This window comes from Sphaeramia orbicularis, chromosome 11 (assembly GCF_902148855.1).
Source record: "Sphaeramia orbicularis chromosome 11, fSphaOr1.1, whole genome shotgun sequence".
Lineage (NCBI taxonomy): Eukaryota > Metazoa > Chordata > Actinopteri > Kurtiformes > Apogonidae > Sphaeramia > Sphaeramia orbicularis.
Window position 1 is genome coordinate 14,227,774 of NC_043967.1, and position 11,334 is coordinate 14,239,107.

At 39.8% G+C, this 11,334-nt stretch overlaps 1 protein-coding gene across 2 annotated transcripts in view; it reads left to right on the forward strand.

Annotated features, from left to right (window-relative positions):
- The window catches only part of vps50 (VPS50 subunit of EARP/GARPII complex), a 303,387-nt gene extending 292,280 nt beyond the window's left edge, over window positions 1-11,107 (forward strand). For both annotated transcript variants that reach the window (XM_030147934.1, XM_030147933.1), the window contains 3 exons: window positions 248-369; window positions 8,849-9,038; window positions 10,908-11,107. In XM_030147934.1, the coding sequence (XP_030003794.1) occupies window positions 248-369; window positions 8,849-9,038; window positions 10,908-11,027 (432 nt within the window). In that variant the 3' untranslated portion in view covers window positions 11,028-11,107. The remainder of the gene's footprint in view (window positions 1-247; window positions 370-8,848; window positions 9,039-10,907) is intronic.
- The last annotated feature ends 227 nt before the right edge of the window (window positions 11,108-11,334 follow it).

The window sequence follows — 11,334 nt, forward strand, 5'->3', positions numbered from 1 at the left end:
ATGGCCTTTTTTTTGTTTTTGACGGGAAAATAAATTAGTTTCGATGGCAGGGTTTTTGGGATATTTACGACCTCACTGGAGGAACCAGAAGTTTTCACAAACACGTAAGAAACGATGAAAATTAAAAAATGCCGTTTGCAAAGAAGTCATGAGAGCATGTTTTAATGAGTGTCTGAAGAGGGGATGTTATCGCTTAGTAGTTTTCCTCTGATTGTTTTTTATTTTGTTTTCTCTTCACCTTTTCTAGGAGTTTGAGCAGTTTAACAAGCGCCTGGGTGATGTTTCCCGACATGTGCGCATTCCACTGCCTGTGTCCAATGTCCTGTGGGAACACTGCATCCGCCTGGCCAACAGGACTCTAGTAGAGGGGTAAGACGGAAAGGAAACATCTCCAGTTTTTATGCCATCTTACATAATTTTTGTATGGAAGAGTTTTACAGATTTAAGAGGATCTAATTGCAGGAATGAAACACAGTGTTTTCATTACTGGGTGTAAATATAATGATGTGAAGATAAGATTTACAAGGTTCCCACAGATCCTTAACAAGTCTTCAAAGTCTTAAAACATATGTGTGACCTAGGGCTGTGCAATTAATCGAAATTCAATTACAATTTCGATTATTACACGCAACGATTACAAAAATTATGTAATCGAGAAAAAACGATTATTAATTTTGAGTTGTTTTAATTCACGCGCACGCAAGCTCCCATGAGCTGCTCTGCCCCGCCCCCCTCTAAGCTACTGCTGCCTGCTAGCCGGCAGGTCCACCCCAAGAGGACAGTTGTACCTAGCGGTCTGGAAAAACGGCAGGAGAATCCCAGCAGAAGTACTTGGTAAACAAAAAAGGCAAGTCCAATTCAATTGTATGGAATCACTTTGGGTTTGATGAAGAAGACGAAGAGCAAAAACACATCACGTGCAAAAAGTGTTTCGTAGTTGTGTCCGCACCGACCGCTAACACAACAAACCTTTGAACCATCTAAAGTTTAACCACCGCCACCTTTATCATAATCTTATGAAAAACTAAAACACATAAAAACAACTTCGTCCGCAATGCAGTCTTCAGTCTCCGAATCTCTTTATGCTGTAACTCCCGTATTAACCTAACCCTAACCCGTATAACCTTAACGTACGTATTCTTGATGGCTGATGTAAACAGAAGGCCTGAACTGAAACCTCACAGCACGCCACTGAGTTTACTATGTTTCATACTACACTGAACATACTTGAATTTATAATTTGCACTTTACGTGAGGTTTTTTTTTTTTTATTGCTCCAGTTCTATGGCAAGTCTATAGCAGTTTAATTCCAGTGCACTATTTATTTACAAAAGGAAACATACTTGAATTTACAGTACACTTATTTGCATTCAAAGATTTTTTTCTTTCATACAAAAGTGAACATACTTTGTTTTAGTGGTTAAAAGCTTCATTTATGTTTAAGGAGTATATTTTACATTGCTTTGCAAGAAAAAAATAAACAACTTTAAGGTTAAAAAATAATCGTTTTTAATAATCGTGATTTCAATTATTGCTAAAATAATCGTGATTATTTTTTTTTCCTATAATCGAGCAGCCCTAGTGTGACCCTCCCTAGATCTCACCCAACTCTCCATCAAACCTCATACATACCAAGGGCATGCCACTTATGCCACTCTGCCAGCCCACATTTTCCTGCCAGAACCAAACATGGTCAAACTGAAGAAGAATGGTAATGACTATCAGATTCAATCAAACTAAATGAAGTAATTAATCAAGTAAACTGAAATGTAAGTTTAGGTTAATAGAGCACATTTCATCAGAAATTATAGCAACATCAGGTATATATGTATAGATAGATAGATAGATAGATAGATAGATAGATAGATAGATAGATAGATAGATAGATAGATAGATAGATAGATAGATAGATAGATAGATAGATAGATAGATAGATAGATAGATAGATAGATAGATAGTGAGTTAGTCCAATTGCCATTCCAGTGTTGAACAGTGTCATCATTGATGCTGCTGTGTGATCAGAACATGACAAACATGTTGAAATGATTAAATTCTAATGATAAAAGTTTTGTTCAACATTAAAAACGACATGAGAAAAATGAAATAACAATAAACAATAACAAGTAAATAACAAGGAAACATTGAAATATGTCTGTTTTACTGGAAATTGTGAATGAAATCGAACCCAAAAGACAGAAGAAAACTGTACATAAGTGCACTTGCTAAAATTAATTTGTTTTTGATTATGTAATAGTTTGCTGTACTACCTTGCAAATAAATGTTAATGTATTGAACATTTAGGCTATGTAATGTACACTCACAGTCAATGAAAACTTTGAGACCATATTTTTCGACATAATTTTTCTTTTGAAACCCTAAACTAGAATTTTTTCATATGAATCATTTGTTTAGGATATTGGCATATAGAAACAAAAATCTAAAGTTTCAAGAATAATTTCAAAACAAAAAACTTAACAAAAGAAAATGGCACCTGCCAAACACAAAGTCCCAATGGTAGCGGTCCTGGTCTGCAGTTGTCACTCTCTCTCTCCCTGGATGCGGTCTATGGTCAACAGAGCCTGTGGTGTTGTGGCGTTCAACCAGGTTTGGGATTGTGGGTTAGGAACAGCCCATACATACACCTGGCTATATCACTGGAGCTCAAACCGGCCTCCACCATACCCAGTGCCCGGAGACGTTGTTCACGTGATAGACGTGGCATGATGCCATTCACTGGACTAACAACGGTGGCCTTTTGTGGGCCTTTATATAGGCCTTCCAAACCAATCCTCAAATTGTGCAGATACCCACTGAGTATTGCTCAATGTGTATTTGGTCCACTTTTGCAAAGAGACCAACCCATGTGCAATGAACCATGACAACATGACAACTCATCATTATCTCAACTACCCGAGCACTAAGTCATCAATAAATCCACGATGAATTATTACAACCCCCCTACAAGTAGAAATATGCAGACATTTCTACCTCAAAGTTTCTATTGACTGTCAGTATATATTATTATGGACAGAGGCAGAAAAGCCAGGTGTAGATTACTGCACGAAGGGAGAGTTTTATTTTCCTTGGTCAGGATATGTACAGTCAGTCCAGCTTGGATTTACAAGGCTGACAATTAATACTGAACAAACAAGAACTCAAACTATGAATTATGAAAGAGCTGCAGCATCTGAAACCGACCACAATGAACATTTGAAAGATAAACAGGACCACAGTGCTTCAGTTTCAGACTCACAGTTTGTCATGTCTTTGATGTATTATGATTGTCTCTGTCAACTCACCATATATTTTTTATTCGTCAGTTTTGTTTTGTTTTTTTTAATCAATTACTACAAATTTTAGGCGACCCCATTTGAATTCCAGGTGACTCCATGTGGGGTCGGGACCCTAAGGTTGAAAAACACTGCCTTAATGTCTGGTGTCATTCAGGGCCATTTTATGATTGCTTGGAACATAATTCTTAAGTACAGCTCCTTTAAAGATGGGAAACCCGTCTCCTGTTTGTCTCCTTTATTCTACCTGCTTTAACACCTGTAACTGTCGTAAATGATAAAAACAACAACATTGTCTCCCAAACATGACGTCAATCAGGTCTGAACCCTCTTCCTTCATACTATGTAGTCAGTCTCCTGTTGAGTTGTCCCCAGGGGAACCTCTCTAAATTCACTCTGCCACTCACATCTTTTCAGTTTCACCTGAGACCCATCAGGGAATGGAATGGCACCGACCACTCACACCAACTTAAAAAGCTCTTGACACATGCCTTGTAATGTGTTTGACCACTTTTGCCTTTGCAAGCTACAGATATGGCTTGTGAAAGGTGACGGAGTGTTAGTGTGTATTTCTGTAGCACCTGCTTTCCTTCCCTGGCATCGCTGTGAGTTGATGTGTTAAAGCTACGTGTGAAGAAAGGTTTTAGATTGAAAGTGTGATTAAAACCCCACTGCCACCGCCGCCACCAGCCCCTCGTCTCATCAGACACACTTGGGAGCACAGCAACACTGAGTCAGTCATGTTGGTTGGAGATGGAGTGAGAGGCTAACGGCTGTTAGCAGTTATCATCAGTTTCTACATATTTCACTGGGAACAAGTTGGCTTTTGTTCGCTGATGCTCAGGGCAAAATCATACAGTCCTGCTAATTCATACAGGTTAGAGTTGGAGTGTTGTGGAGCTAGGAAGGGTCTTAGGTCAGTGGTTCCCAACCTTTTAAGGCTCCTGACCCCATTTTAACATCACAAATTTCTGGCAACCCCAGACATTCAAAACAGAGCCTTTTTTTTTTTTTTGCTACAATTAATTTGTTTTTGATCATGTAATAGTTTGCTATACTATGTTGCAAATAAATGTTAATTTTAGATTACCTTTAGTCTATATAATGTATATAATTATGGACAGAGGCAGAAAAGCCAGGTGTAGATTACTGCACAAAGTGAGAATTTTATTATTATTATCATTATTATTTAGCTTGTATTTACAAGGCTGCAAATTAATACTGAACAACCGAGAACTCAAACTATGAATTATGAAAGAGCTGCAGCATCTGAAACCGACCACAATGAACATTTGACAGATAAACAGTACCACAGTGCTTCAGTTTCAGACTCACAGTTTGTCATGTCTTTTATGGATTGGAATTGTCTCTCTTTAACTCATCATATATTTTTTATTACTAAGTTTTTTGTTTTTTTTTCTAAACAATTTTAAACAATTTCTAGAAATATCAGGTGACCCCATTTGAATTCCAGGTGACCCCAAGGTTAAAAACACTGTCTTAGGTGAAAAAAATCCCCTTGAGTGCATTGGACATTAAAGGGTACCTGTAGTGCATTTATTTGCTGTCTGTCTCCACAGATCACTTATAATACTAGTGGTTCCATCAGGTACCTTCCGTCACCGCCTGTTGTCAAGTATATACGAGTCGCTGCTCCGTCAGTCAGTCATGGTCAGAGACGTGTTGCCTTCTTCATGAGCTGTTCTTCATGATTCACGCACAAAGAGGGGTATATGCAGAGGGGGGAGGGACAAATGGCAGTTGAGTTTGATAGACATATCACCGTTCAGTCATTTCAATTGGGCGCTTAAATGATTGGATGGTGTTTTTTCAGTCCTGTCCGTTCCACAGGTGACTACATTTTTTTTATTTTTGTGTTAGAGCATTTAATTAATTGGTTGTAATTGGGGTGTGAAGGGGATTTTAAGCAATATAGTAAAAAAATGCTCCAGGAAAACATCTCGCACTCCACTTTTAATGTTGTAAGCATGACCAGTACCCTTGACCTCTTCCCACTGAACAAATGGACTGTTACCATCCAGATTTCTTCAGTCTGTTGGCTTCTGCCGGTAAATTCCCCCCACACACATAAGTCTCGAATCACCAAAGCAGAGCAGTCTTATTTATTTGTTTGTTCTCCGACGTGCTCAGTCTGTTCTTTAATTTATGTGTCCAGCCCTGGTTTCCCTTCAGAGACTGGCAGACACGGCTTTATTAGCATGCGGATCCGACGCTCAAACACTCACTCCCACCAAACTTTGGCAGATCTGACAAACCTCAGAGAGGGAGAGAAGGCGAGGGCAGGAGGATGACGGGAAGGTGATGAAAGAGGTGGGGGTGTGGGCGCAGAAAATGGAAAAGAGGGAAGGAAAAGTGTGAGACAGAGCGAGTTGACAAAAGCCCACCTGTGTGTGTGATGTGTTAATGCAGTGTTCATGTCAGTGGACAGCAGCCCACAGCGCCCAACACAAACAGAGACGAGATCACAGAAATGCATGTGTGATGTGGCTTCACTTTGGACCAGTCCTTAAAAAGTCTGAAATATGATCCTCCTAAACCAGGGGTCTCAAACTCATTTTCTTTCAGGGGCCACATTCAGCCCGATTTGATCTCCAGTGGGCCGGACCAGTAAAATAATAACAGAATAACCTATAAAGAATGACAACTCCATCTTTTTGTCTTTGTGTTAGTGCAAAAAAAAAACCCATTAAATTATGAAAATACTTACTTTTATAAACTATCCAAACAAAAAAGATGTGAATAACTTGAAAACAATGAATTTCTTTAAAAAAAAAAAAAAAGTGCAATTTTAACAATATTATGCCTCAACTTATCATGTATACATATCAGCTAAAATTTGCTTAGGGGTCTTATTTATGCCTTTGTGCATAAGAAATCAATAGAAGTGAATCCCCAAAGGAACTTTGTGTTGGTAAATGCAAGTTCTGCAAATGCACAGGATTTCAGTTCTGTTCAACATGTTGATGGTCATATGAACTATGTTTTCAGCTCAAAAATGTCCAATTTCACATTTTCATTACAGAATTTTACTTTTTTCACTCAAAAACAGAGAAAACTTTGGAGTTGACATTATTTATAAGCTCTCATCCTATTATTTATATAATTTTACTGGTCCGGCCCACTTTAGATCATATTGGGCTGAATGTGGCCCCTGAACTAAAATGAGTTTGACACCCCTGCCCTACTGCATGAATTATAGTTTTGGAGTAACAAACTATGTTATTACAAACTTATTTGGTTTTTTTGATCATAACCAGTAATGAAAAATGAAGCAGCAGTGGTAGGAGAGTAAAGTTACACAGGTACCACAGTTTTGCCTATACATATACATATACATATACATATACATACATATATATATATATATATATATATATATATATATATATATATATATACACACACACACACACACAGGAGGGGGAAGCAAAATTTACAATGAACATTTAGTTGGTTTTTCTCAGCAGGCACTACGTCAATTGTTTTGAAACCAAACATATATTGATGTCATAATCATACCTAACACTATTATCCATACCTTTTCAGAAACTTTTGCCCATATGAGTAATCAGGAAAGCAAGCGTCAAAGAGTGTGTGATTTGCTGAATGCACTCATCACACCAAAGGAGATTTCAAAAATATTTGGAGTGTCCATAAAGACTGTTTATAATGGAAAGAAGAGAATGACTATGAGCAAAACTATTACGAGAAAGTCTGGAAGATACTATTAAAGAAGAATGGGAGAAGTTGTCACCCGAATATTTGAGGAACACTTGCACAAGTTTCAGGAAGCGTGTGAAGGCAGTTATTGAGAAAGAAGGAGGACACATAGAATAAAAACATTTTCTATTATGTACATTTTCTTGTGGCAAATAAATTCTCATGACTTTCAATAAACTAATTGGTCATACACTGTCTTTCAATCCCTGCCTCAAAATACTGTAAATTTTGCCTCCCCACCCTGTATATACGAGGGCCGTTCAATAAGTTCATGGCCTCACCCAGAACAGAACAACACAGACTGATAATTTATATTTTATTTTTCAACATAATCTCCATTTACAGCAATGCACTTGGTCCATCGATGTTCAAGCATCACTATCCCATCACGAAAGAATGTAACATCCTGTATTATAACAACCAGTATTTCTGGGTGAGGCCATGAACTTATTGAACAGCCCTCGTGTATATATATATATATATATATATATATATATATATATATATATACATATATATATATATACATATTCACCATGCAGATTTTCAGTAAAAAGTGTCCGTTAGTAGTAGTGATGGGAATCGAGAACCAGTTCTTTTTGAGAACCGGATCCCAGTAACTCGATTCCTTGGAATCGTTTGCCTGTCTGCTTTACAATTCTGCTTATCAATTCTGCCTTTGTTGCGCATGCGCGAAGACGTCACACGTACGCTGCACTGTTTTGGTCAGAACGTAGCCCACATGGCGTTGAGGCAGAAACGGTCTAAACAGATGACACCAGGTCCACTGGAACACTGTCAAAGGTTCCATGTCTTCAAAAGGATGATATAAGCTCAAACATTTGTCCACAGCATGTGATTCATTTACAGGAATGTCATGTATTTGATATGCTACTTAGCGACTCTTGTGAATGTAGCAGCAGAGTGAACACCGGGCCCAGTTCCGGTTCCGGTGCGGGCGACAAACGTCGTAACTCCTCAAATAAAAGTTTCTGAAGGTAGGGGAAAGGAAATGAGGTGCACAACAATGGGAGACGGGCAGAGTCGAACCGGTTCCACGTAGTAGAAATGCAACAATAGAGGAATTAGTAATGTGTCTTTAGTTTCACTTTCACTGTACACCCCACCCCCAAACCAGGCCCAGCATCATCTGTTCTTATTATTTGTACATACTATATATGCTATATTTTCTGTGCAGAGATGGGAATACAAAAAAGACAGTTAATCCAAACACACCCATTTGTACTCTTTTATTCCCTCACCCAATGAGAATCAATAAGGAATCGGATCGATAAGCAAAATCGATAATGGAATCGTTAAATTCTTATCGATTTCCATCCCTCGATAGTAGCATACTGATCTTCCAGGTCTGGTAAAATCACTGGGGATTTGCAGTGAAACACAGTTGTGTTCAGCGAGTCTTTAATCCCATATTTTCACATTGTTCGACAACACATTACCAGCCACAAAAGCACAAAACCAGTGCAGACTCTGAGACTGGCACGCTTCCTGCTCATATGAAATGAAGAATTGGCCATTCAGATATTTTTGGACCCGTCTAAATTGTCTTGGGCCACGAGAAAGGAGGCAGATGACAGACGTGGGTTTTCAATATAGCGTGTCGCCAGATGGCACCTCCTAGTGTGGGAACAGGGAGATTTGGCTGAGGACGTGAAGGTGGGGGAAAAAAACGTCCCCTCAGGCCCGACACATCTGACCAACACCTGTAATGACTTCCATGACTCGTCTACCTGCACACTGAATACTGGAGACTACGTTCATCTCATTTCCTCCACTGCTCTTCTGTCCTCCTCTAGTTACGCCAATGTGAAAAAATGCAGCAACGAAGGCCGGGCCCTGATGCAGCTGGACTTCCAACAGTTCCTGATGAAGCTGGAGAAGCTGACGGACCTGCGGCCCATCCCCGATAAGGAGTTTGTGGAGACCTACATCAAAGCCTACTACCTGACGGAGAACGACATGGAGCAGTTCATCAAAAACCATAGGGTGAGGACGCAAACCTGACTAATCACATGGCAAATGAGAATGAGGCTGCGTTCAGACAGCAGGTTTTGATGCACAATGCAGATTTTTGTTTTTGGTGAAATCCGATTTTTTTTTGTGTGTGCTCGTTCATATTACACATTAAATGCGACTTCTATCACTTTTGAGTATGAACTGAATTCGACCTTGAAGTGAGCCACATGTGTAGAACAGGTCCTGACGTAATACATGACCACGCAGTAACGCACTGAGAAGGAAGTATGTTTTTCACCCCCCCCCCCCCCCTCGGGGACGCAGAATTGTGACGTTTGACGCATGTCAATGATGTAAAGGTCGGATAAATGCGACCTGGCCGTTCAGACTGAAGTCGTGTTGCACCTCCACCATGAATGTACTTTGTATTTTCCACACACATTTTAGTTTTATAATGTAAATACTACTGAATGAGTTTACTCTAATTTGGTCTTGGCCTATTTTGTTCTTTGCTCTCACTTGAAGTCTAAGAGTGTTTTCACATATTGTACTCGAGTCTGTATCCAAGTACGCTGGACCCCCAAGTCCGCTTAATTACCTGCACCAAGGAGGGTTTGTTGTCATCAGGGTTTGTTTTGTTTGTCTGTCTTTTAGCAAGATAACTCAAAAAGTTATGGAAGGATTTAGATGAAATTTTCAGGAAATGTTGATACTGGCACAAGGAAGAAATGATTACATTTTGGTGGTGATTGGGGCGCGGGGGGGGGGGGGCTGATCTGCCTTAGTGGAGGTCTGCGCTCTCTGAGTGCTTTTCTAGTTTTATCCATGTGACTGCAACTGTTCCATGCTTGAGTCCAGTTGAGAAGGTAGTCCCAGGTCCGGACTGCCCGTACTCCAGCATGGTATGTTACACATACTACAGGGTGTAGCAAAAACATTATACATTTTGAAAAATTACCCCCAGTTCCGCATTTGATAATTTTTGGAATTTTCTTTTATGGACGTCAGTAGGTAGGGGATTGGTGGATATTTGTCCAAATTTACAGACCCAGGTTTTCATGCATGAGTGAGCAGGGGCAAATTATGCAAAACAAGTTAAAACTGGTTTGCGCGAAGTAGCGGTGGGAAGTTAGGGTTAGGGTTAACCCTAACTGGGCCTGTCCTCAGTGACATTTTCAGGCTTCAACAAGTTGAATTAACTTTGAAAGGCAGGAACAGCTGCCATGGGTAAAGAACTGAAACTGACATGGTGGCCAAAGTGTTAATGCTGTGACCTGGTAATTTGGTGGAAAACAAGATGGATGCCCATTGTCCCCTCCCATGACCTTTGATTGGATTTTAATCCCGCCGTTACTTCGCACAAACCAGTTTTAACTTGGATTGTGCAATTTGCCCCTGCTCACTCATGCATGAAAACCTGGGTCTGTAAATTTGGACAAATATCCACCAATCCCCTACCTACTGACATCCATAAAAGAACATTCCGAAAATGATGAAACGTGGAACTGGGGGTAATTTTTCAAAATGTCTAGTTTTTTGTTTTTTTTGTTTTTTTTTATGCACCCTGTAAATTATATTTGTCATTATTGTTTTGTATCCCAGACCCCTGTTAGAAAAGAAACACCTGAATTCAACATGTCCCAATACTTTTGTCTATTTGTGTAAATATTTGGCAATTATGATTTGAGGCTAACGATATGGAGATTTTAACAATGGAAGTGTAGCGATCGCTGTGACTGGTGGAAATCTCTTTGAGCAGGAGTTGAATCCAGACTGGTCTACAGAGCAGATGAAAGCTGTAGATCCACAGACTAGCGGAGCAGGTTAATTAAAGGCACAGACGCTAAATGCAGTAGATGGGTGTGTTTTTCTGACTCCGCCCACCGTCTTTCTGTGCAGGAGTACTCCATGAAGCAGCTCGCCAACTTGGTCAACGTTTGCCTGGGTTCGCACATCAACAAGAAGGCTCGTCAGAAACTTCTAGCGGCCATCGACGACATCGACCGACCCAAGAGATAGACCGATCCGCAGAGCACGTCCCAGCGCATAGACCAGGCCGCATATACGGACACTCCTGCTGAATTTAAAAAAAAAAACAACAACAACTAACAGCAACATTGTCGTGGAATGTCTTCATTTTCCGCTCAGCTGCTCATAACAATGAGGAAACGGGACAAAAACATAAAACTTGAATGTTAGGAAAATGTTTAACGTGCAGTTTTTTTCAGGTCAGGAACATAACGGTGTTGAATGGTTCTGGTGTCATCACCTCTGCTCAGTGTCAGTAAAGCATGCTGCAGGTCCTATCATGTATCCCCCTGCACTT